We start from the raw sequence: 26,480 nt of genomic DNA, 5'->3' as shown, positions 1-26,480 counted from the left end.
AATTGGTATATTGACTTTCGCCAAACAACCCCAAGTACGTAGGTAAGAGAGTTTCAACCTTTTCCTTTCCCATTCCTCAAATGGAGTCATGGTCTTATGCTTTGTGGGAACTCGGTTTAGGACATGACACGCAGTCATTAGCGCCTCCCCCCACCATTCCTTGGATAAACCCGAAGTGTCTAACATGGTGTTAACCATATCAGTTAGAGTTCGGTTCTTTCTTTCGGCTACCCCATTTGACTGGGGTGAGTAGGGAGGCGTCCTCTCATGGATTATACCATGTTCCGCACATAACAGATCAAATTCATTGGAAAAATACTCTCCACCACGATCGTACCTAAGCCGTTTAATTTTTCGATCAAGTTGGTTCTCTACCTCAGCTTTATAGTTTTTAAAGAAAGTCAAAGCCTCATCTTTTGATTTCAGAAGATACACATAACAATATCTAGTGGAGTCATCAATCAACTTCATGAAGTATCTCTTTCCGCCTTTTGTCAACACGCCATTCATCTCACAAAGATCAGAATGTATAAGCTCTAGTGGCGCCAAGTCTCTTGCCTCTGCAGTCTTATGGGACTTGCGAGGTTGCTTAGCTTGCACACATACTTGGCACTTGGAGCCTTTGACAGTAGAGATTTTCGGAATTAAATTCATATTGGCTAACCGCGTCATGCAACCAAAGTTAATATGACAGAGTCGTGAATGCCAAATATCAGACTCATTATTGTGGCAAACATTATTAATAATTTTAGTGCAAATATCTGACAAAGATAGGCGGAACAAGCCTCCGCACTCATAGCCTTTTCCAACAAATTGTCCACACTTAGAAATTACAACTTTATTGGATTCGAAAACCAACTTAAAACCATCTCGACATAAACGGGAACCGCTAACGAGATTTTTATTGATGGACGGCACATGATGAACATTCTTCAGACGCACAGTCTTCCCCGAAGTAAACTTCAGATCGACCATACCAACACCTCGAACGATGGCATGTGACCCGTTCCCCATCAGCACGGGTGAAGTCCCTGTTGCCTGGTAAGAAGAAAACATGGAGGCGTCAGCACAAACATGTACATTGGCACCGGTGTCAATTAACCAATCAGGGGATTGAAATACTGAAAGGATGGTAGGAAAAATACCGTACCCTGATTCCTTCATATCAGTATCACCGATGACAACATTAGCGGACTTGCCGCTCTTCTCATGTTCGCGCTCCTCAAAGCGGTTAAGACACTTCGGAGCCCAGTGATTAGGATCACCGCAGACATGGCAAAGTCCCTTCCCCTTCTTATGAGATTTCTTCTTGAAGTTGGTATAATGTGATGGCTTGTTCTTTGTATCAAACTTGCCTTTGCCCTGAGTTTTGTTCTTATTGTTTTTGAACTTGTTGGGCTGGGAATTCTTCTTCTGTACCATGTGGGCACTAGAACCTCCCTCAGCAACTCGAGCACGTGTGTCCTTTGCTCTCGCCTTCTCTTCAACATCAAGAGTATCAATGAGATCCGCAACGGAAAACTCCTGTCTCTTGTGTTTCAGGGAAGTAGCAAAATTGTTCCACGAAGGTGGAAGCTTGTCAATGATGCCTCCGGCAACAAATTTGTCCGGCAACACACACTTGAAGTACTCAAGTTCTTTTGTGAGCGACTGTATCTCATGAGCCTGCTGTACAACAGGGCGCTCATCAGTTATCTTGTAGTCATAGAATTGCTCCATGACGTACAACTCGCTGCCGGCGTCCGAGGCACCAAACTTGGCCTCGAGCGCAGCCCACATGTCTTTGCCGTTGTCAAACGACATATACGAATCCACAATGGAGTTATCAAGAACACTCAGAAGAGCGCCTTTAAAGAGGGTATCGATCTTCTCAAAAGCTTCCAGCTGTGCTGGATTAAGATCACCCTCAGGCTTGCCCTTGGTGGCATCATAGCAGCCCATGGTCTGAAACCAGTAGACTGCTCTCGTGCGCCACCTCTTATATTGCGCCCCCTTAAAGGCAGGCGGCTTCAGATGCGCAGCAAAACCACTCGAAGTAAGTTGCCTATAATCAGGTTTTTGGATTGTTAGAAATATGAGCAAATTACTACGAGATTTAATCCGGATAAACAGAAGATAAATCATGACCACAGCAGCAGAGATTAAACTAATCATGCGAACTAGCATAGCAGATGAACATATCACGTCTAGGGCACGTACTAGAAGCATGAATTCTATCACGATCTCGAACAGGAAGGATAGAATCACATACGGTGCAGCGGGTGCAGCACCGCCGGGATAGAATCACATACGGTGCAGCGGGTGCAGCACCGCCGGCTCAATCGCGCAACCCGCGGCGCGGCGCGTCGTGACGAGGCGAGGCGAGCGAGGAGGAGGAGGAGCGCGCGTGTAGGTCTCCTCTTTTCGTGCTCATACAAGTGGTAGAAGAGCTCACCTTATAAAGAGGTGCAACTCTCTCTCAACTTCCGGGGTGGGACTAAACTTTAGCCTCACTTACTCCACTCACATGTGTGCATGAATGGGCCAAGAAAATTTCAGAATTTTAGTTGGGCTTTGGGCCAAAGGCCTACTAGCAAAATTCCAACACGCTGAGCCGGCGGGACGTCGGCGAGTACTGCGTAGGTTGAAGACCATGATTGAAGTGCTCAACGGAGATGAGTTGCTCACCTTCTATGAGTTGAAGACCATGATGAAGTCATAGACGACCCTGTACTGTACCCCGCTGCCAAGATGTGCAGCTGCGCCCGGTACTACGCCACGGCCACCATGGAGGCCAAGCCGTGCCCGCAGTGCAAGCTGGCGATGGCGACCAAGGTGACGTTCGTGCTGCGCCCGCTCCGAACTCCGACGTGTTGCTCGCCAAGAAGTGATCGACGCACGTACCGATCTTTTTATTTCTATCCGAGTTATTGCCTTATGGAATACGGGACACAGCTCAACGTGGCAGTCGACGGAAAATTCTGCCACCTTTCCACAAGTCTGAACGGATGGACCGACTAGTACTAGTTATTCTGATGATTGCTGCACATAAAATGCTCTCATATACAGTTTTGGCTACATAAAATGTTCTCTGTGGTTCAAAACACACTCAACACGAAAAATCATCGTCAAAGCATGCATCATATTGATGAACAGTTTGTCATGTGAAAAATGGGGGACAACTACTATAGAATCTGAGCTTGCTGTGAAAAAATAGAAAAAGAAATCTGGACCATCGGATGCAGCATGATTGGTACAGATGGAGGCAGAGGGTTCTCAATGCACATTTTAAGAAAAACCCCTACTATTAGGTACATATACAGGATGACTTTTGCAATAACCACCCTCAGATATCAATAATTATGCCTGTCATAAATAAGACATTGTACAAAACTGTACAGGTATCCGTCTCTTAGGTTTTAAAAAAATTGCACATATGTACGGCATGAAACTTCTTGTAGATTTGATTTAATTAGTAGCTTCTGCTACATCAGTAAATATGCAAGAAATCCAGACATATTGGTGACTAGAAAGTACATGACAAATTTAACCACCCACTTCAAGCATACCTAAGCATACATTTCAAACCTGACGATCCCATATAAGACACAAACAGAAGAGATACATACATATCAAATGCTACATAGCATGAGAGGATTACTTTTGTTACAACACGGGCAAGACTAAGTAGACTAAAATAATCACAACCCAACAAGTACGGCCATTAAAAGCTGCATTACTATCTTGGTGGTACATCACATAAAAGCTACAGTCTTTGCATCTTGTGCTTCATGCTCACCGAATGCTTCTTGCTCATTGAGCTTCTTGTGCTGCTAATCCCAGTTTGTATCTGCTAATGAACTGCATTGCTATCTTCATGGTACACAACACAAACACAGCATGACAAATCAGAGGGAGGAAATGAACTAATCTCAGTGTATCTGCTAAGAAAATAAGCAATGCGCCTAAAGCCTTCATGGAAACATTATCGATTAGAGAATAAACTTACATCGTCCGATAGTATGGCATGAATGAAATCAGAAATTAGGGTACCTTCCGCATTAGAACAAGGGCACGAGCCATATTACTTTCCCTAGGAGAAAGAACAAACGAAATAGAAGTAAAGCTACAAGATATATGCGCCTTTTCTTTTAATTGCACTTCAGTACAGAGAAAATCTATCTTGGCATCCAGCACTGTCATTATTTAAATTGGTTAAAAACTGATGGTATGACTTGCATTTATCACCTAAAGAAAGTGCAATTACAGATGCTTACTAGCAAGTCCTGAAATGGTGCGCATTGCAGTATTCCAGCATTGAAATTTCTTTATTGTCTTACTAAAGTCTTGATTTTAATTTCTGCAGAGGAACTGGAAACTTTCTAGCTAGAATTGTTCAACGTATATGGAAGGTTGTTCTTCTGGTACGTCCCGCAAGTTATACAACAAGCTTTGCATCAATGATTACTGCCAGCAAATTTCACCCATCAGTGCCTGGTGTTCATGAACTCCAGAAGAATGGACAATATGTAGGGTTCCACCAAGGTTTCTATGAAAAGGGTCTACTGCTGGAGATTGGTTTTGCACTTTTGATACATAAAAAATCAGGGCCTATGCTACATCTGCCGATTTCTATAGTACTTTTTCTAATGGAAGCATTGCTGTGATTGTACATGATGTTCCATACATCTAACTTTTTCTCGCAAAGTACAACAAAGGTACAGTGGTGTCGCTGTCGCCTATTTACAGGAGCGCATACTTTGCATTTGTGAGTTTAAGTACACTGACTATTCTCTTGAAAAGTTTGCTACCGAAGCATGCAAATGTTAAGCTTATGTGTTCCTCTTGATTCTAGCCATATCACCACAAGATTGCATTTATAAAAAATCAAATTTAGAGACGGAAGGGTGTGCCTAGAACTGGAAAATTTTAATACAATCCATCTATTATATGAACTGGTAAAATCTATCTTCATCTTCACAATAAAAATGAGCTTACTGTCCCATCAAGTTTTCAACCAATGGCTGCATATTGCGACAACAAACTTAGCAACCGCAGGTAGTAATTATATTTTTTATTGAGTTGTCCTAAAATCGAGGATTTATCTACCCATCTGCAACCTTCCAACTTGGTTATCTAAGTAATTACCGGTGAAACAGAACTTTCAAAATAGACTACCAAACCACTAAGAACAGTAGCAATACATCATCAAATTGAAGTTATAAAATGGCATCTTCCCATATGAGCAGTGACATGGAAAAGTACAGGAAAACAGAACTGGAGATGGCATCACCTGCTTGCAGCCGACGAGGTGAAGGAGGAAGCGACGAACCCACCGCTCCTGGAACCTCGGATGGGGAGGCAGTGACCAGTGACGAGCACAAAGTAGGGCGGAGCTTAGTAGCCGGCGAGCTCGGATCTGCTCTGCATAACCGGGTGGGCGGCGACACAACAGCCAGGAGTCATCCGATCTGCTCCTCTCCGATCTGATCAGCTCTGAGGTGCTTCCTCACTGGAACACGCCTCCATTGGTCGTACTCGCCCAGCTCTTGGTTGAGGGATCTGGGCCGCCGCCGCCGCCGCAGGAGGAGGAATTTTAGATCGTGCGTGTGTCGGTGCATCGGGGAATCGGGTTTGGGTCTGAATGATTAGGACGATGGGAGCAAATTAACTCTCAGGCAGGGACCTATTTGCAAACTTGTAGTCAGAGATTGCTCCACCCGAATCTGAGCGATCAATATGCCATCCAATGGTCCAAACTCATTTTTTCTATTCTTTCACAGTAGGCTCAGATTCTATAGTAGTTGCCCCCCTGCACTCACCGATCGATAACCATTACAACAACAAAAAACTCTTATAAAATCTATGTGCATAAAGAAATTCTATTTATTTGCGAAACACAAAAAATTCCAGCCTCCCCACTTGCGTGTAACTACGCCGACGTACGACAAGTCATTAGAGCCTATGTAAAGTTTTCCGTTTATCTATTTTCATGATTTCTGCCGGTTTGACGCGCTTGGGCCCCCTCATCTCTTCGAGTATCTTGCCGTCAGCTCCGATCCTCACAGGGCTAAATTTCGTGTTTTGACCCTTTTCTGAAACCTATTCAAGATTTGATCCTAGTTTGAAAAAATATCGAGATCTGACCCTTTTGCTACCGCCAGGGACCATGGCGGTAGGGTATAACAGCCTACGCTCGCTGTTAGACCCTACCGCCATGGACTCTGGCGGTAGCAAAAGGGTCAGATCTCGAATTTTTTTCAAACTAGTGTCAAATCTTGAATAGGTTTCAGAAAAGGGTCAAAACACGAAAATTTGCCTCCTCACAGCGAGCAGATGACTATTGGGATGACAAGGCAATTCATTCTTCTCGCCATGTAACACCACCCAGTAACCTCCTATTTTGCCAGGCCTTACGTTATCGGGGTAGCCGGGGAGATCGACAAATGGCTCAGACGTCCCCGCCTCCGCCTTGGCCCCTTTGATCCAGTGCCTTAGTAGCTTGCACGGCCCCGTAGATGCAACAATGAGATGCGTACAGTCGGTGCTGATAGCGACCCTGTTTGCATACGCCAGGCGTGTTTGGAGCACCGCAACATCACCGGTATGTGGGTCGTACCTCATGAGACGCCCTGTTGAATCCCCTGATCTTGTGACCATCTCATGATGCGTCCTGTCATAGTTCATAGAACTGTCAGTGAAGTAGACTTGACCGGTGACCTGGTCGACCTCAACCCCGTTGGTGAAGCGGAGAGGTAAATCATCGACCGCATTAACCAATATTGTGGCTTCCCGACCACCAGGACCAACCCGCATGAGTCCCCTGTAGGGCGTCGGCCACGTATAGATCCCCAGACTTGTGATGAAACTGCAAACCGAGTGGCCGGCCACACTGACTCTATGTGAAAGTTGCCAGGCGGAATATCAAAGCCCTGCACATGTCTTCATCGTAGCCAGGGTTGTATGCGTAAGGCTGGTCACAAACGGGAGGAACTTATGAGTAACATCACACACTCCAATACAATTTTGCTTATGTGTCACATATTTAATGAAGAGAGAGGTGCTTGTGGTAACTAGCTAAGTTACCGGAATATCACACACTCCAAGAAACAATGAGTATATAACCTAATAAATACATTGTTGCATGACACTACATAGATGTTCCTACCCACTGTGAAGGTAGTAACATAGTCTAGGGAAGTGTGTAAGTTACTAGACTATGTTCTTGCCCATTATGACCAGCCTAAGTGGTTCAGCCTATCTTGTCCCCGTTCCACCTGAAGGATGCGGCCATCAGAGACGTCGCTATATGGGTTGTGCCCTTGGGCGTCAAAGGCGACACTCTGGCCCTTGAAGAAGTCCGTCAGCTCGGTTTTATTTGTTTTTTGTTCTTACGGTTTTTCATTTTTATCTATTTTCTCTCCTTTTATTAATTTTCCATCTTCATTGTCTTCCCTACTTTTTCATTTATATAAATATGTTATATGTGCACATTGATGTTTTCAAAAACATAGTGATCATGTTTTTGAATATGACATGAATATTTATTCTAAATACATGATGAATATATTTTCTTATATTATACATAAACATAATATTGTGTATATTTTTCCTCCAAAATACACATTGAACATCTTTTAAATATACGATGAACATAATATTGCAGTACAAAGAAAACAGATGTTGACCACGAGGATAACTTGAGATCGTTCTCCCTGGCCATGACGCTGGGGTGGCTAACCAAGCCCAACCAAGTGAAGGCATGGGCCGGCGACCAGGGCCCAGCAAGGGGAGGAACCAACCTAACCTAGACATGTTTCCCAAGGCAAGGGCGGCAGCAGCCAAGATCGCATCCAGTTACCCTGTAAACCCTAGACCTCCATGTTGACACCCAAACGGACAGGCGCGCACAGTTTGAGTCGGCCGGTTGGAGTTGCTCTTAGTATGGACGTAAATCGGATGCAAATTTGGGTCAGAAATGCGTCCACATGGGCACTGAACGGACGCGTTGAGCCGACACTTTGATTCGTTTCGACACCCAAACGGACACACGCGCACAGTTTGAGTCAGCTGGTTGGAGTTACTCTTAGACCACGGGCTATCAGGGACTAGACAAACTCTAAACACAAGAATGCGAGCAACAGGACATGCATTGTGCTGGAGATATTGCTACTTCGAGTTTGCTTTCGACGAACAACTCAGATTTGAGACTCTGTCTGGAGAGTAAAAAGCAGCCTGCTCCTCAAACTCAAAGAAAGTAGAATACGGAAACAAAACGAGTTTACTTGAACTTGACCAGTTACACGATATCTGACAGCTTTAGTCCGTATCGTATTTTGCGTTCACTAGAAAAATGAACATGTTTTTAGCATCTACATTCAGAATCTTGCATCAACACAGCTTACAAGTGACGTGCGGCTACTGTTTCTATGTACAGACCATGACGGCACACAAGTAAACGTTCAACTCGAATCAAGAAAGCAAAACCCCGGAGACACACGCTTATCAACTTGTCGTGATTCTGCTTCCGCGTTGTTCGCTTTGTAGTAGCTACTGAGACACGATCCTTCGTTTAACAGCGACCGTATGTCTTGAAGCCGCAGAGCATATGTATCAGGCACTGGGCTTGGTATTTACCACCAGGCAACCCTTAATCATCATCGTCATCCTCCAGGTCGCTGAATGACACGTCTTCGTCCTGCCCAACCGAGGTGATATTGCCTGTTTTGTTGTCGGCATGGTCCATGTCCTCTAGCCAATCCTCCACTTCTTTGTCGTCGTCGTCCTCCGGGGTGTACAGGTTGGGTTTGTCACCCTGATTCTTGATTTCAGTTTTCACCACCAGCTCTTCTTCAATTACAGACTTGTCAATAATTTCCGGCTCGCTGGTTGAAATGGGATGCTTGTCAGCCTCAGCCCCTGGCAGAGAATCAGGAGTTGGTTCTTGGAAAGATGTTGCTTCAGCCATTCCACTCTTGTCTTGGATGCTTGAGGGTGACAACTCTCTATCTTCAGCTTGGGTAGATAGAACATTGCTGCTTTCTGATGGGCCCCCAGGACCCTCAGACGCTACATTTTTCATCCTTGGGGAGCTTTGCAATAACTCTTCTCTTGCTTCCAGGATCTGCATGAAAGAAATATCTCAATAAGGTCAAATTTAGCAAAAGATCATCGCGAGAACCCTTTCCAACATTACTACGAAGTCTGACATTTCTCAATTCTCACTGGTGTTGTCAATGTTAGTTTCCAAGGGTGATATATTAGTATGCATATGTTGATATGTTATCTTGACAACAGGATAGTATATATGCTACCGATGACATCATAATATGATCCACAACATTCCACATGCATGATGGTCACCATTCTGTAACTATATTGACGGTACAATTGTCCATGAATCATATGCATACTAGACAAAATAACATAATCTTAGTTCACAATCCAAATTCTAATGGCCCATTAACATATCCTCCTGCTGTTCAGGTTTGCTGTAGGGACTAGGGAGTACCCTATATTTTACACTGATATTTCCATTTGGAAGATCTTAGTTTTAAGCAATCCTAATTGTTTCCACCACAAGAATATTGAAAAAATTAACAACGCTGAGTATATTCAACTTGATGAGCTGATAGATTTAACATGACGAGTGACTTAGCGTATCTGCAATGAGAATACAATATGGAGCTTGGATATGCATAAAGATTTAAGAGAGATCATACTCCCTCTGTTCCTAAATATAAGTCTTTTTAGAGATTTTAATATGGACTACATACGGATGTATATAGACGTAGTTTAGAGTGTAGATTCACTCATTTTGCTCTGTATGTAGTCCATATTAGAATCTCTAAAAAGAATTATACTCCCTCCGTCCGAAAAAGCTTGTCCCAAGCTTGTTCCTCAAATGGACGTATCTAGCACTAACTTGGTGCTAGATACATGCATTTGAGGGACAAGCTTTTTTGGACGGAGGGAGTATATAATTAGATACCACTTCTGGGCTTTGTTATGCTTGCGACCTTAAAGTTAACAATATCCTCAACTTAGCATTCAGAGCTAACATAAAACTTAAGCAAGACTGTACCAATGATGATGGCACATGGTGGATTTATCATAATTGATATTTGGCTGGAAATGGATGTAAACACTCAATCCTTGTTCATAAAGCCAACAAGGGCCACTATTTTTTTTTGAAAGTCAACAAGGGCCACTATCAAGTTCTAGATATTCTGAAGCCCGTTTACAGTACTCAGATAAATCGACCTGATTTCCCAGCTTAGACGTTTAAGACAAGTCTCGCAATATTATGAGATCATGGATTCAATCCCATATTCAACTATGGATGAACAATCCAGATCCAATTCCATACAGTTGCATAGAATAAAGTATCGGGGAATTTCACTATCTCAAGCTTAATGAGAATGCAGATTGATGTCTTCTTTCTTGTGAACATGCAATATGACGTATTGCAGATATAGAAGGGATCAAAAGATGAATTCCTGATAAAAAATCGTCATCGATACAGCTACAACTCCAAAAGTGACTCTTAACAGGTGAATATGGAAATGAGAGGCCACATTTGGAAACAGGTAAACACAGGCAAATGCATGGGCACATGTTTCTGTTTACAAAGTTATTTGTAGGATTGCATGCATTGCAACAAGATGGCATGATAATCTATGGTAACTAAGAATGTTTGGAAAACACAACAGAAATAATAAGACAGAGAGAAGGGAGTGTACTTGTGTCGTTGAAAGAAGTTCAGCATCTTCCTTGTTGAGCTTTGAGTGAAGAAGCACAAAATAGATCTTCCAAAAGCATGCTTCACTCATATTGGTCGAACAAAGTTCGGTTCTGAGATATGATAAGCTTGGTACTATACGCTCTATAGCCAATGCATGTTCACATTGTGTATCTGACAGTTCAAAATCTGAACACAAAAGCATAGCAGATATAAGCGAAGGAATTGAGCAACAGTCAGGCGTGATATGTAACATACAACTGACATGATGGAACAAGATGCATGAATAGCTACTCCCACATAATGAAGAGAAGGAGAGCATGATGTTAAGCAAATAGTAATAAGTACTCCCTTAGTATAAAGTTGAGTCATCTATTTTGGAACGGAGGGAGTATTCATGATCATTCTAAAAACACATTTGTGACTGATTACTACGCTAAGTTAGTGCAAAGAAGTACAGTAGTCAATGATAGTTCCATGGTCCGCAAGTTTGGTAGGTAGGGAAAATTATGATTACGCCGTAAACAACAGGAAGATTGGCAATAAGTCTATGTACAAAAGCTAAAATCTAAAAAAAAAATTGCTGGATAAATGTACTTGGTTCAATTATACTGTGTACATGTACTGATATCATCAGGAACCTTGATTCCTTGAAAACAAGCTTAACTTCCAGTAAGTATAGAAAGCAGTCAAGGTCAAGTGCTTCTTTGAGTTATTGATCAAAGGTGCGTGGGCAATTGACACAACTCATTTATTTGTAGGGACTTCATTTGTATGTCTTAATAAGTAAAAATTTAATGTTACAAGCAAGCAATTTTTTATAAAAACCTTATTTGATGTCGTTTACGTGAATCATCAGGTTAAGTTACGGTGCTGGTATATGTGCTTTGAGTCTGCATCTAGCTTTGTCAGTGTTTTGGTGTTTTCTAATGCATCTCTAGCTTTGGGAGGTCTTGTAGATCAGTAAATGGCATAGTTAATCCTGATGTTTTTGCAGAAATTGCAGCTTCGTAACAATTCGATACTAAGAATACATGGCAAACGACAAAATTTTCATCATGAGCATTTATGAGAAGGTGCATACTGAGAGCTGGAACACACTGACTAACATGGACTATCATTCTCTCTCATTATTAAAATCCGCAATCTATACTCCAAAACTTCCTCACTAAATTACTTCCTACTAAATATCGCTTCAATTAAACAAACAAACTCGATTAAAGCCCTAATGAGACTAGACACAGTAACTCATTTCAGGCACCCACTCTGTCGAACTGGATATCAGCAAATGTAATCAGATGGAGTGCTAACATATTAATTAATTCAATGCAATTCCTTGGTAACCCTTAAAAAATGTGGAGAAACAGTCAGTTTGAACATGATGTGATTGATTTGGCCTGAAGCTACACCCTCATGTCTCCACACTTAGCAAATACACCATTCTATTAACCACAGCATAGGCAGTATAAACATAGTTTGAGCAAAACTGCAAAGATCTACTAGATTAAAACACCTGATTCAACACTAATAATCTGAGTTTCAGAATTCAGAGTCTTCTGCTGCACTTGCATCTCATAACCACACAAGTGCATAGTAGACCGAAATAATAGTCTAGTGCAGATAAAGCTCGAGCAGAAAAGTCTGAAGCAACTGGGTCTTACCATCGGCGTGCCGGTCGTTGACGAAGAGGGGGAAATCGAGCCACGTCTCGGGAGAGGTCGAGATGTGCCTGACGAACACCACCACTTCCTCCGTCAGGTCCACCGCATCCACATCCTCCTCCTCTTCCTCCGGCACGAAAGGCAGGAAGGACGAGGCGATCTTGGAGATCTCCGCCACGGCGTTGGCGTTGGACAGCATCGAGATGCCGCTCCTCACCCTGCCCCCGATCTCAGCCAGGTCGTTCCGGATCCCGGCGACCCGCGGGGACTGGGGCCCATGCTCTCCCTCCGCCTCCGCCTCCGCCTCAGCCGCCGCCGTCGACGTCTCGGCGGCCTCGGCCCCGGCGGACGGCGGTGGCGCGAGGAAGGAGGCGACGCCCCAGAAGCGTCGGGTGAGGGACTCGGTCAGCTCGGAGATGTCGCCCTTGACCCCGCGGCCGGGGGTGTCCGGCTGCTCGTCCTCCTCGGCGTCGGCGTTGGCGGCGTGATCCGGGGTTTCGTCGCCGGAGGCTGCCTCGGAGTGGTCGTCTTCGTCGTCGTCGTCGGGGGCGGAGGAGAGGGTGGCCGCAATGGAGCGCGCGAGCCACGACATCGCCGGGAGCGCGTGCCGCAGTGGAGGGTGGAGTGGGGCGGCTGGCTGGTCAAGTGACGTGCGGTAGGCGGTAGGGGATATGGACTAGTGGCCGGCGGGTCGGAGGACCAGTGCTTCGGCTCGCAAACGGGTGCGCATATCCGTCCAGTAGAAGAAAAATCGACGGTGGCGATCTGGTTAATTTTCAACGTTTTTTTTAAAGGTTAATTTTCAAAGTTGACCCCGAGAAACATGAATAATTGCTCTGCTCTGCTCCAAAGTCCACATCTCCGTATGTTAACGCTGCCGTCCCTAATTGCTTTGCTTAAGGATGATGTAAATGTTAATGGTGGTGGTGCGTCCGTGTCTTCTGCTTTCTCTTTGGTCCTCTGTATGCCAAAATCAAGGGGCAAGTGGCCAATCAGAAAACATATATAAAATAAAATAAAAGGAACAGTGACGGTAGCTTCCCTCAGGAGACATGGTTTACCAGGAGCTACCAGACAATCGAGACAGTAGAGGTTGGTGTCTTCCAATGGCTTACGTGCGCTGAAACAAGCAACAGTAGAAAAGTTTTATTGTATATTTACCGGCCGAATTGCAAGAACGCACGCAAAAAACGGCTAACATGCATATGCACATACGCAATGATTCGCTGGATCAACAGACGCAGCGCGTGCGAGTTGGCCAGCCGATATCCTCCAAAACCCGTGGACAAATTCCTGCGAATCCATCAAAATACTCGCCGATTCCGACCGTTTCCCTCTTATCCGCCCGGTACAGAAATCCGCCGACCCCACGGATATGAACGCCAGAGCAAAAAGGTCAACACCAAGCGGCGGTTCACGCGGACCGAACGGGCAACGTCCACGGAATGGAAGCGTATATATATACCACGAGGTGATGGAGGTGCCATTGTACACTCTCATAACGCAGCCAGCCATCGAGTGCAAAGGCAAGATCTTGTGTTTCACGTACGCATACACAAGGATGAAGAAGGGTGGCGGGAAAGCCAGCGGGTGCTTCTTCTGCCTCGGCGCGCCGATACGCGCGCTGTCGAGGGCGTGTGACCTCTACGTGAACTGCATGTCCGGATGCGCGCGCCGCATGCCAGCGGGGGCGGTCGTGGGTGGTCGCGGCTTCGGCGGGCCGGCCACGTCCATGCACCTGCGGGCGAGCTCGGATCGTTCCGACGGCCTTGTCCGTGCCGCGTCGAAACAGCGCCGCGTCGCGCCCGAGCCAGCGGAGGTAGGGGCAGCGAAGAAGACGGTCCGCCTTAGCCAGGCGCCGGCGGCCGTCCCGGCACGGAGGAAGGGCCCGGCGATGGTGACCATCGACGAGGACGCGCCGTGCGAGTTTGGCGCATGCCCGCTGAAACGTCCAGAGCAGAGGAGTCGCGGCGCGGCGGTGGGCGGACTGGCCGCGCGCGGCGGTGGTTTTGGCGCCATCAAGGTGGGGGGCGAGGCATTCGAGAGCCGACCGTGACGCGTGCGTACAACACACGCGCATGATAAAACTTACATCGAAATTTCGACCGGTTCTCTCCCCCTCTTGATTACTTCTTGTTGACAGATTTCTTTTAAAAAGGATACAAGATTTATTATAAAAATTACATCGAAATTTCGAAACCACCAAACGACCATTTCTCTATCTTTTCTCTATCTCTATCTCTATCTCTACTATCTATCTTCTACTACCTAAAAGAACCATAAGGTTCCGTTTCCCCTCTTACGTCGTTGTTTTCATCCGCACCTCCCCACCCTTCGTAACCCCACGCGGCCACACCCATCGATTTTCGGCACCTAATAAATAGATCATGGAAACTGCCTTAATTTTTGCTACAAATCATGTCTGTAAAAATCGTCCGTAGCAATGGAAGGAGACATAAATCTGTCCTTCCGTTCCTTACCTCCTTCCATTTTTGTTTCTCTCCTACCAAAGTTTTCGCTTCTCCCATGATCTCGCATTAATCACACATTCCATACGAAATGACTGAGATTGATTCCATCAATCACATGGCCCTTCCTGCCTTCCATGTGTGCATACCTACGTGAGAACCCAAGATAATTCTACCACCATCAAACGCACGATCGAGTCTCTTGGCTCGTGTCTATCGTGCTCGCCACGCCCCGGTGAATCCCGCACATCTTGCAGCTCTGGATTGGTTGGCGTCCCCGGGGCGCCGTATGGCCGTTCAAGGAACAAGCTAGGACGATCTAATTATGCAATGACAGGGAGAGGGCACGGGGAGGCATGATTGCGAGCTGCAGGACGCGGCAGTGGAACTCACGGTAGTGTACGCATGGAGAGCGGGTTGTGGATTCTCTGCCTTGCTGTGGCAAAGGCAGAGAGGAACAGTGCCTCTACCTTTCCTCTACTTTTAGTCGTTGGATTGAGAACGGACCGCCCAGATCTGGCGCAACAGGACCACTGAAAACAGTGATATGAACAGTACACAAGCTACAATGTTGTATGAACAGTGCATGCGCTACAGTGATTCGCTCGATCTGGACTGCCAGCTTTTGATCCAATGACTCTCTCGGCTAAGGTAGAGGCAGCGTTGCTGAAGGGAAGTCAGAGGATCTGCGCCCTGGAGAGCGGCCATCGTCATCAAGTCCTTCATTGTCTGTGACTCCTGGCTATCGCGTTGTCTCTCCACATCGTCAATCAATCTCAGTCCCCATTGTTCGTACTACAGTCCTCAAGTGCCAAGTTTGCTCACTGCAGCCCCGCCCCCGCCCCCGCCTCGCCCCCGCCCCCGCCTCGCCCCCGCTCGGGCGACTCGGGCGGGATCCAAAACCCTAGCCGCCGGGGGTCCCCATCCGTCCTCCCCTCCCTCCACCGCCGCCGGCTATAGCCCGGGGCTGATGGCGGTGGCGGGGGTCTTCCCTCTTGCCTGCGCCGTGCGGGCGATGCGGAGCCCCGCGGCGTGGGTGGCACGGCCGATCTGGCCTGGCGGCGCGGCGGGCCTGCCTTCCTGCGGCGGCGCGGCGGCTGCCTCGAACAAGGGTGGCGATGGTGGGGTGCGGCAGCCGGCCCTACCTCGGGCTGCGTGGCGGCGTTCGGCGGCGGCGACTGGGTCTGCGGCGACACACTATCTGACCTCGGATCGGCGGTGGCGGCATGGAGGGCCTGGTGGTTGGGTCGGCACTATGCGGGTTGTGCCCTCCGGACAGATTTGATCTGGCCGGTGCGGCCTGCTCCATGTGTGGCAGCTTAGATCGGCGGCGACCCGTGCACACAATACGTGATGGAGGTTCTTCGAGCGGATCCGGGTGAAAACCTTGTGCTCGGCTTGATGCCAAGAGCGGCGTTGGTGGCACCCTGTGGTGTCATTACCTTCTTGAAGGCATCACCGTGGAGAAGCTCTAGACCTCTATCCGCTACCTCCGGGGGAAACCCTAGATCAGTTGATCGGATGACGGCGACGCGTTGGTGTCGTTTCCTCCTTGGGGGCGTCATTCTTGGAGGCGTACACGGGATTGAGGGACCAGCAGGCGCCTTTTTTGGTGGAGCGGTACTTCATCCTTCACATTGATGACGGCGGATCTCGACGGCGTGGTGCAGTGGAGATTCGGCGCCCGATGCGCGGTGATGGACTCGCACAGGTGGAGGTAGTTGTCTGGCGTCAAGGTGGCGTCGATGCGGAGTGTCCTGACAAGGTAGAAGCCTCAATATCTGCTCTGAAGACGGACATGTGGAAGATGACGGCGACGATACATGTGAGTGCGTCAGACCAGTTTATGCCCCAGACCCGGTATGTGGCTCGGCTGGGGCTTCTGGCTTTTGACGATAGGCTTAGGTGAGTAGACCGGGTATTTGGCCCAGGTAGCACCCCTTCATCATATGGATAGAAGTAGTGGCATATGTTGCCAAGATGACGGATTCAGGCATATTGTTGTAATACTTTGTAAAGTCCTCGAGAATAATCAATAAAGTGGCCGTATGCATCTTCTAGATGCAGAGGCCGAGGGTCATCCTTCTTTTCTAAAAAAAATGTGTATGAACAGATCACCATTGTCTGCGATTCCTGGACATATGTTTTTGCTCTTTGTTAATTCCTTGATTGTGCTGGATGTGAATCTGAATGCTTTGCTACTCGTATATTCCCTTCTCTAAGAGCATTTGTTGTACACTTATTAAGAGCAATAGAGCTGAAGAGATTGATGCCTTGTTTGTGCAGATTTTCTACTGACTTGAGTCCTAGCAGCAGTCATTTCTTCTTGGTTTTTATATTAACGAATAAGATAACTCTTATTATGAACAGCTAATTGCATCTCTGCTTAGCGCATATAATGCTAGAGCAGCAGAGAGCTTATGCATGATCAGTAGTCAGGTTTGGAAATCATCATGGCGCATTGCTGCACTGCATCAGGAAGGATAACAAAAATAAATTACAAGGGTCCAACAAGTTTATGTGAAAACACACTTTATATTAAGGTGTGTGCACTTTCCTGAGTATATGTTTTTTTTTCTTTGGAAACGGCTGAGTATATGTTTGAAGTTTGCATTGTTGTACCCGGTTGATGAATGATTACCAAAGTAGTTTGCATTGAATGCAACGAGAATGGTTGCATTTGTTTGCACTGAATTATATTCTCCTTCCGCTCCTTAATATTAGGTATATTGGTTTTTGAGAGAAATTCCAAATTTGTAGGTGTATATATTTTGGGTTTGTCTAAGACATATCTAGATGTGTCTTAATTATTGCACATTTAAGTGACACAGATAAGCATAGAAATGAAAAGGAAAAGGAAAAAAAATATCCACACAAATCTTCGCGTATCAATGATATAGGACTTAGATGTGCAATACTTATGACACATCTAGATGTGCTTTAACAAAATTGATATATTTGTTACTTCCTATATGCATTGTCGATTCCAGCCCTAAAGAAAACACCACGTCCAATTATTTTTGGAAGCCATGCTGCAATCGTGCAGTGTGTTATTTTTTGAAGGATAATTAATGTACCCCTATAATTATGCATCTAATCACCAAACTAAACATGGTTATTTATATTCCAAATCCTCCTCCATCACTGCCTGTTACCGTGCCCAGAAAATAAACATAACACCATCATGTTATTGCAAGAAATTGTCCAGGTAACAACTCACTTTTTGATACGGCAGCTAAAAATGAACAAGAACAATCACGATAAAATGTGTTCATTCTTGGTTGGACAAGAAATGCACCATTTTTATTTGTTTACCATTTTTCGCTATTTTGTTTTGTGTAGAAGGTTAAGGAACATCGACACGTGATTTGTGACAGGTGAGACTATAAAATAGAGTAAGGGCATCTCCAACTTCAACATGGACCCTCTAAAACGGACACTAAATCTGTCCGCGGACCGGTCCGGATAGATGTTTGGACACTAATATGGGAGCCGGTCATTCAAAGCTAGCCGCAACCGTCCGTTCACATTTTAAACAAAATTTAACGAAAAGAAAAAATTGATAGAATTTAAACAAAGTGAATAACTTTCATTCAAATTTAGATATTTTTACATAAAACCAGACGATATTTTGTCCAGTGAACTAAATAAAATAAAAAAATATCTAAACTACCCTATACTTGATGGTGACCTCATATGCATCACTGGGCTACCTGACGGTCGGGCGCTGTCGTCGGAGTCGTCGGAGTTGGGCTTCTAGCGACGGAAGGGCGCGGCGTCGCGACAGGGTCTCCCGGCGGCCCGTTGGCGCTCGCGGATTATCCTCTCTACTTCCGCACGGCCGTGGCCACCATGGATGCATGTGTGGTTGCTGTTGTTGTGGCTGGTCCTGCTCGTCGCAAGAGGAAATTACGGTCTCCTCCTTCTCCGAGGAACCGACCGCATAGAGAAAGAGGGCCCTCGAGAGCAAGGGCGGTGGAGCCAGGATCCGCCCATCGGTGCCAAGATCCAGGACTTGCCAATCGCAGTTGAGTGGAGGAAGAGGGGAGTGGGGGTGGTGCGCGGATATGTGGAGAGTGCAATTTGGATGGTGCCAGATCCGTGCTCAAAGAGATGCGGCCAGAAAAATAGGCGGTTAGCCCGCTTCAATATGGCACAGCGGCCGGAGTTGGTTTCTCGAGATAACGCTTACACATTGAAGTGGCGCCAGTCTGGTCGTGTCGGTCAGGGGCGCCCTCCCATCCGGACACATCGCGCGTCATCATTGTCGTCCGCTGCGACTCCGGGCCTGCATGAATGCGGCACGGGAAGCGGCAAGTCCTTTGAAGAGATATTGCGGGAGAGGGTTTTGGGTTGGATCTTGGTGTCGGATGCTTAGGTGAAAGCGGTCCGGACGCCCGCAAAGCCCCCCGGGTTGGGTTTCGGTTTGCGGGAAGTCGAATATTCGGACCGGTCCATGGATGGATGGGGTACCGCATTGATGGTAAAATGAGATATTGCGGGAGAGGGTTCTGGGTTGGATCCGGGTGTGGATGCTTAGGTGAAAACGGTCCGGACGCCCGCAAAGCCCTCCGGGTTGGGTTTCGGTTTGCGGAAAGTCGAATGTCCGGACCGGTCCATGGGCGGATGGGGTACCGCATTGATGGTAAAATGCGTTCGGACCGCTCGATCCTGAAAGATACAGACGGTTTGAGAGTCAGCGTCGAAAATGCTAAATGTCGTCGGAGTTTCCATTTGTTATTATTATTTATTGGTGAAAAATGATTTTCCATATAAATGTAGTTGGCTGTCGCTCCCTTGCGTGTCAAGTGTTTTCATTTGCTAAATGTCGTCGGAGTTTTCATTTGTTGATGAGGGGTGGTAGGTAGGGAGATAAAGACGTGCCCATCAGCTAATCGTAGTGCTATTAGAAACCATACACAACATGTACGTGGGGTATTTTTACACATAATGGCAAGAGGGAGGGAACAAATGAAATATGTTTGCATATATAGCTATGAGGTAAATATAAACTAAACATATGTACAAAATAACATAACAGACCTACACATATTTCGCATTGACTTCGAATTATTGCACATAGCAAACAAAGTAGAATAACAAATGCACACACTTTGCATTGTTGCCCGTAGCAACGCACGGGCATTTAACTAGTACTGTAATAATGGACGCAAATAGAACTGTCTCCAATCTCTGGCAGGACAGGTCGTATAAATGCTAGCTGGTCATGACGTTGCGGTGATGGAGCAACGGTTTGAAACTGGAAATGAGCTTGCCTTATTGGTTGAAGAGAACTGAACTCTCACGAGATGAGCCCATTTGTAATTTTCTCTCAAAATGTGATGAGGTAGTCACTTTACTTGTTTTATGAGCACATTGGTCATTCTGCAAGTTCTCATCGTAACGAGGCCAACATAGCGTGCTGAGTCGGCGTGGGGCCAATAGTCATTGATGTTTGCGGGAAAAAAGGTTCACAGACAACACATGGGAAGGCTTCGCTGTTTACAACACAGCCCTTAAGTTTAATCCGAGGGGTGGTCTTTTGTAAATAGGCATTAGGGGTAGAAATCATCAATTCTCTCCCCGCTCTCACTCAAATCCCTAGCTCACATCACTCTCACTATGCTGTCAAATCCCTTGCTTGAGCCCGCGAAAAAAAAAATCCGTGCTTGAGATGGAGGAATAGAATTGGTCACGGAGAATAGGGAAGGCACATGTTTTCCCCTAAGGAGTTCCATCTTCTGTAGACAAACATTAGGGGTAAGAATCCTCAATTCTCTCCTCGCTCTCACTCAAATCCCTAGCTCACATTGCTCTCACTTCGTTGCCAAATCCCTAGCTTGAGCTGAAGGAAGAGAGTTGGCGGCTGAAGAATAGGGAAGGGCATGCCTTTTTCCCTAGGGAGATCCATCGTCGCGGCGACTGGAGCAGTGGTCGGAGGCTGCCTCGGAGTGGTAGTCTTCGTCATCGGAGAGGGCGGAGGACAGGGTGGCCACAATGGAGCGCGTGAGCCAAGACATCGCCGGGATCTCGTGCCGCAGTGGAGGGTGGAGTGGGGTGGATGGTTGGTCAAGTGATGTACAATAGGCGGTAGGGGATATGGACTGGCGGCCGGCAGATCAGAGAACTAGTAGTGCTTTGGCTCGCAAACGGGTGCACATATCCATCTAGTAGAAGAAAAATCGACGGCCGCAACGTGATTATTTTTCAAAGTTCTTTTTAGAAAGGCTCATTGTCAAAAAGAAGAAAATAAAGAAAGGTTAACTTTCAAAGTTGACCTCGAGAAACATGAACACTCCTCCAAAATCCACATCTCCATATGTTAACGCTTCCGTCCCTAATTGCTTTGTTTAAGAGCATCTTCAACCGCCGCGTGATATAAGCGCCGTGCTAGAAAAATACTGATTTTTGCACGCGCACAGCTGCTCCGGACGTTTCAGTGAAGGTGCAAAAAACGCGCGCACGACATAAGTGGTTCAGTGCACGGGGCGAAACGGCATCGCGCGCCGCTTATTTCGTGCACCCGCTTCCGTGCACTGCAAACTCGAGCGCCCGCGCCGCGACTTCCACCTATCACCAATCCAGTCGCTGGCGCCGCCGCCCGCACCACCCCATTTGCTCCGGCGGCCCGAGGGCGCTTCCCAGCCTATCCTCGCGCCGCTGCTACTTCCTCTGTCTCCCTCTAGCCGCCGCCCTTCGCGCGCACCATTCCTCCGACGAACAGCGCCCGGCTGCCCACCGTCGCTCGGCGTCCACAAGGTGTTCAACAAAACGCTTGCAAGGTATGTATTGCTTCAACTTCACATTTTCAACATGATTTTGGTGCATGTTGTTTGTAGTTTTTATAGACTAGTTTAAATTCAACATTGTAGATGAGTTTGTCATATGATTCTTTCGAAGAAGAATTTGATATTGAGATATGGAGAGAGTTTTTGGGATTTTGCAAGCCCAAATTGCTATTGTGAGAGGACCGGCTAGATTTTGGGATTAGAAGATGCTTTTGGTACATCATGCACGCTTGTGTGATCATGCAAAACATGATCATCGACAATGAGCGTGGTCAAGATTTAGAGTACTCTTAGTATGAGCTTTTGGGACATCCCGTGCGAGTGCGGCGGAGGGCGGCGAGGGTGGCCTGATTTGTTGCCTCCTATCATGCCATTCGACGTGCCGAAACGCATGATGATCTTCAGAAGGGTCTCATCGAGGAGTTGTCGGCATGAAATGGCCGACAAAGAGCATGATGATTTGTATGTTTTTTAGGATAAATTTCCAATCTATTCATCTTCAATCATGGCAGTACAACGAACACCAGAAATAAAAACTACATCCATATCCGTAAACCACCTAGCGACGACTACAAGCACCGAAGCAAGCCGAAGACGCGCCGTCGTCATCGCCCCTCCATCGCCAGAGCCGGGTACAACTTGTTGTAGTAGACAATCGGGAAGTCGTCGTGCTAAGGCCACATAGATCCAACAGCCCACAACAGCAACCGCCGTCGATGAAAAATAATGTAGATCGAAAGGATCCAAACCGAAGACACACGAACGTAGACGAACAACGACGAGATCCGAGCAAATCCACTAAAGATAGATCTGCCGGAGAAACACCTCCACACGCCCATCAACGATGCTAGACGCACCGCCGGAACGGGGGCTAGGCGAGGAGACCTTATTCCATCTTCAGGGAGCCGCTGCCGTCTCGCCTTCCTGAGTAGGACACGAGCTTTAGCAAGATTGAAAAAAAGACTAAAAACGGAGCCCTCCCGCCGGGCCTTGCCAGGATCCACCGCGCTCCATGGCCCTAGGTCCACCGGAGACGAGGCGGACCTACATCGGCGCCGGCGAGAGGCACGAACCCTAACTTTCTTTCTTGGAGGAGGAGGAGCCCTGGCTCTAGGTGATGATTTGTATGTTTGATGTTGTATTGTTGAACTATTTGTTGTATTGAAAGATAAACTATTTGTTTGAGTTGTAATAAAATTGAACTATTTATTATTGATTTTGTGTGTTTAATCTTCTTTGTTTTGTTTGGAGTGCATATGTTGTTTGTGCTGGGCGTGTGCGCCTTTTTTTTGCAGCGCCTGCTGGAGCGGCTCGCGCGCTATATTTTGTAGCGGCCTCTGGAGCCAACGCTTAGCTGTGTGCAAAAACTGACTATTTCAATGTTGTAAAGATGTTTTTTGCGCGCCACCTGTTGCGCGGCGGTTGGAGATACTTTAAGGTTAGGTTGATGTGTACTAAATGTAATCTAACGGTGGTGTGTCTTTGTCGTCCGCTTTTTCTTTGGCCCTCTATATGCCAAAATTAAGGGGCAAGTTACTAACCAGAAAATAAAAAATAAAAAAGGAAAAGTGATGGCAGCTTCTCTTAGGAGACATGGCTTACTATAGCAGACAATAGAAACAGTAGAGGTCGCCGTCTTCCTATGGTTTACGTGCGCTGAAACAAGCAACGGTAGAAAAGTTTTATTGTATATTTGCCGGCCGAATTGCAAACACGCACACGCACGCAAAAAACGGCTAACATGCATGTACGGTATGTAGTGCACGTATGCAATGATGATTCACTGGATCAACAGACGCAGCGCGTGCGAGTTGGCCAGCCGATTATACCACCTGTTGCTCGACCCTATCCTCCAAACCCGTGGACAAATTCCTGCGAATCCATCAAAATAATTGCAGATTCTGACCATTTCCCTCTTATCCGCCGGTACAGAAACCTGCCGACCCCACGGATATATGAACGTAAACGCAAGAAGGTCAACACCAGGCGGCGGTTTACGCGGGCGGAACGGGCAACGTCGACGTAATGGAAGCGTATATATATCACGAGGTGATCGAGGTGCCATTGTACACTCTCATAACGCAGTCGGCCATAAGTTCAGAGGCAAGCTACAGTGCTCGATCTTGTGTTTCTCTGTGCGAAGCCAACGCAGGCACAAGGATGAAGAAGGGTGGCGGGAAAACGAGCGGGTGCTTCTTCTGCCTCGGCGCGCCGATGCGCGCGCTGTCCAGGGCGTGCGACCTCTACGTGGGCTGCATGCCCGGATGCGCGCGCCGGATGCCGGCGGGGGCGGTCATGGGCGGCCGCGGCTTCGGCAGGTCGGCCACGACCATGCACCTGCGGAAGAGCTCGGACCGCGCCGACGACCTTGTCCGCGCCGCATCCAGACAGCGCCGCGTCGCGCCCGAGCCAGCGGTCGTCGGGGCAGCGAAGAAGAAGGTCCACCTTAGCCAGGCCCCGGCGGCTGTCCCGACGGGGAGGAAGGGCCCGGCGATGGTGACCATCACTGAGGACGGGCCGTGCGAGTTCGGCGCCTGCCCGCTGAAACGTCCAGAGCAGAGGAGTCGCGGCGCGGCGGCGGGCGGACTGGCCGCGCGCGGCTGTGGTTTTGGTGCCATCAAGGTGGGGGGCGAGGCATTCGAGAGCCGAGCGTGAGCGTGACGCGTGCGTGATAATACTAGCTTCTAGACGTCCATTGATTCCACCAGTTTTTTCATTGATTTATTCTTGTTGTATATAAACAGTTCGATAACGATCGCAAATCAGCAAATGGAACTGTCCGCAATGGCGCGACGGTTTGGAAATTGGAAATGACCTTATTTGTACGTGTTTTTAATACTACTATGAAAGAACAGAAATTCTACACAACGAACATTGCGTAGAAAGGCAAATCAACCTGTGGTTGAGTTGGTTAGGTGGACAGTGATATCCCCAACCCATCAGAGTTCAAATCCTGGTGCTCGCGTTATTCCTAGATTTATTTTAAAATTTCCGGCGATGCGCTTTCAATGGGAGGAGACGTTCCCGTCGACGACGAAGCGCCTACGGTGACTTCGTAAATCTCAAGATGACATGCTAGCTCAGTCTCTTGGAGGTGCTCATAAAGATAAGGTGTGCGTGTGTGCGTTCATAGGGATGAATGTATGCGCGTGTATATGAGCGCTTGTGTTTATACTGATGCTAAAAAAAACGTTGCGTAGAAAGAAACTACGAGCCAACATTGCGCGGTGCCGCCCCTCGCGCTGTGTGCAAGCGTTTTGGCGGGCGGGCGGCTGCATCGGCCACGACAGTGAAGGTTTTTGAGAAATCGATAGCGCAGGTGTGGGGTGACGGCGTTGGGGAAGCTCTCCGGGCTGCGGCAGGAACTAAGCAGGTCTTGGGCTCCAAACGGGCCTTAGTGTCAGCCATGGCGGTTGTGATGTTGCACATCTTCGAGTGGGCAAGCAGAGATGAAATTTCCTGAAATCAGTGATTAACAGGTATCTCTTGTAAAAGTTACTCCATCTTTCCCTGGTCTTGACAAATGACACATTGTATCGTCAGTTGTCGCAACCTAAGAGTTTTTTTTGGTGGATTCATTTTCTTAAAATGTTTTTATCTTTTGAATCATGCATCTAAATCAAGAACCGTTTTCACCGTTGCATTTCCCATGTCGATATCTCCGAAACTATATTTCATATCATAGGCTTCAACAATTTTGTCACAAAAAATAAAATGGAATAAAAAAATGAAAACCAGAAAAAAGAACCCCCAAAAAAGCCGGAATCTAGAAACACAATTGTGCTTTTTCAACTTTTATGGAAGCATATTTGTGCTTTTTCCTTTTTTGCGAAGCACATGCTTTGCTTTTTCATTTCCGAGGAAACACAGTTGTGCTTCTCATGGAAACACAAGCACTGAATTTTCCTTTTCAGGGAAGCACAATTGTGTTTTCAAAAGTTGTGCTTTTCTCTTTTTCGCGGAAGCATGTGACGTATAATTGTCAGGTTTCTCATGCAACACATCTATGCTTGTTTTTTTCCTTTTCGGGAAGCATATGACATACATTTGCCTTTTCCAAGGGGTATAGTTGTGCTTCTTGCAGAAAAGCACTGCTTTTCAAAGGAAAATCCTTTTTTTCGTTCAAGAGAAAACCAGGCAAACACCGAAAAGCCAAACCATGTAAAACCCAAAAACGTGTATAGAAAAAAAAGTCCAGAGGGACTGCCGAGCATGCAAAACTTGGAGGCGGCTAGACGCACCACTTTACGTGCTTTCAGTCCAGAAAAATGACCCTTGTGGGAACCTCCCAACGACATCCATTAGTTAGTTGCTCCCGGAACTTTCGTGCATCAAATAATCGCCAGATCACACATGCGAACGAGATATGGGCCAGCTTTTAGAGCAACATGTGAATCTTTCTTTTTTCTAGTTTTAGAATCCGGTTTTCCTGTTTTTGTTCTGGGTTTTGCCTTTTTTTCCTCTGTTTGTTTGGGTTTTTTCCATTTCTTTCTTTTCAAATTTCAAACAATATTTAATATATTAAAAGAACAGTTCAAAATTTCAAAATTGTTCATGTTCCAAAATTATTATAATTTCAGAAATTGCTCACGTTTTCCAAAAATTGTTCATAGATATAAAAATGTTTGCTTTTTAAAATTTTGTTAGCATTAAGAAAAATTCCCTTTTTTTCTCAAAAATGACTGCGTTTTCAAAATTTCAGGAAATGTTCAAAGATTCAAAAATATTTGTGTTTTAAGAAAATATTTGAGATATCCAAAAAATGTTTGCGTTTTAAAAAGTTTTTCACAAAGTCGCTAAAGTTCATGTTATAAAAATATTTCATTTAAAGAAAAAATCTTGT

General features: G+C 46.4%; 3 protein-coding genes, 1 long non-coding RNA gene and 1 pseudogene across 4 annotated transcripts; 2 read left to right on the top strand and 3 right to left on the bottom strand.

Annotated features, from left to right (window-relative positions):
- Positions 1 to 3,502: 3,502 nt before the first annotated feature.
- Positions 3,503 to 5,632, bottom strand: LOC125544861. The gene is made up of 2 exons (XR_007299756.1): positions 5,273 to 5,632; positions 3,503 to 3,852 (listed from the first exon to the last, which is right to left on the bottom strand). It is a non-coding gene; the product is annotated as an uncharacterized LOC125544861 (long non-coding RNA).
- A 229-nt stretch (positions 5,633 to 5,861) lies between these two features.
- Positions 5,862 to 7,702, bottom strand: LOC125546938 (annotated as a pseudogene).
- Positions 7,703 to 8,237: 535 nt separating this feature from the next.
- LOC125544859 lies at positions 8,238 to 13,067 on the bottom strand. The gene is made up of 3 exons (XM_048708636.1): positions 12,382 to 13,067; positions 10,722 to 10,909; positions 8,238 to 9,103 (listed from the first exon to the last, which is right to left on the bottom strand). Exons 1-3 carry the CDS (start codon positions 12,971 to 12,973, stop codon positions 8,630 to 8,632), a joined length of 1,254 nt encoding a protein of 417 aa, XP_048564593.1. The 5' UTR covers positions 12,974 to 13,067; the 3' UTR covers positions 8,238 to 8,629.
- Positions 13,068 to 13,832: 765 nt separating this feature from the next.
- Positions 13,833 to 14,564, top strand: LOC125544860. The gene has a single exon (XM_048708637.1). The coding sequence runs from the start codon at positions 13,856 to 13,858 to the stop codon at positions 14,435 to 14,437; it is 582 nt and encodes a 193-aa protein (XP_048564594.1). The 5' UTR covers positions 13,833 to 13,855; the 3' UTR covers positions 14,438 to 14,564.
- Positions 14,565 to 23,727: 9,163 nt separating this feature from the next.
- On the top strand, positions 23,728 to 24,484 carry LOC125548653. Its single transcript, XM_048712216.1, has one exon. The coding sequence runs from the start codon at positions 23,798 to 23,800 to the stop codon at positions 24,290 to 24,292; it is 495 nt and encodes a 164-aa protein (XP_048568173.1). The 5' UTR covers positions 23,728 to 23,797; the 3' UTR covers positions 24,293 to 24,484.
- The last annotated feature ends 1,996 nt before the right edge of the window (positions 24,485 to 26,480 follow it).

Source organism: Triticum urartu, chromosome 3, assembly GCF_003073215.2.
Source record: "Triticum urartu cultivar G1812 chromosome 3, Tu2.1, whole genome shotgun sequence".
NCBI lineage: Eukaryota > Viridiplantae > Streptophyta > Magnoliopsida > Poales > Poaceae > Triticum > Triticum urartu.
The sequence above is the reverse complement of the archived record's forward strand: the minus strand, read 5'-3'. Positions and strand labels throughout refer to the sequence as shown.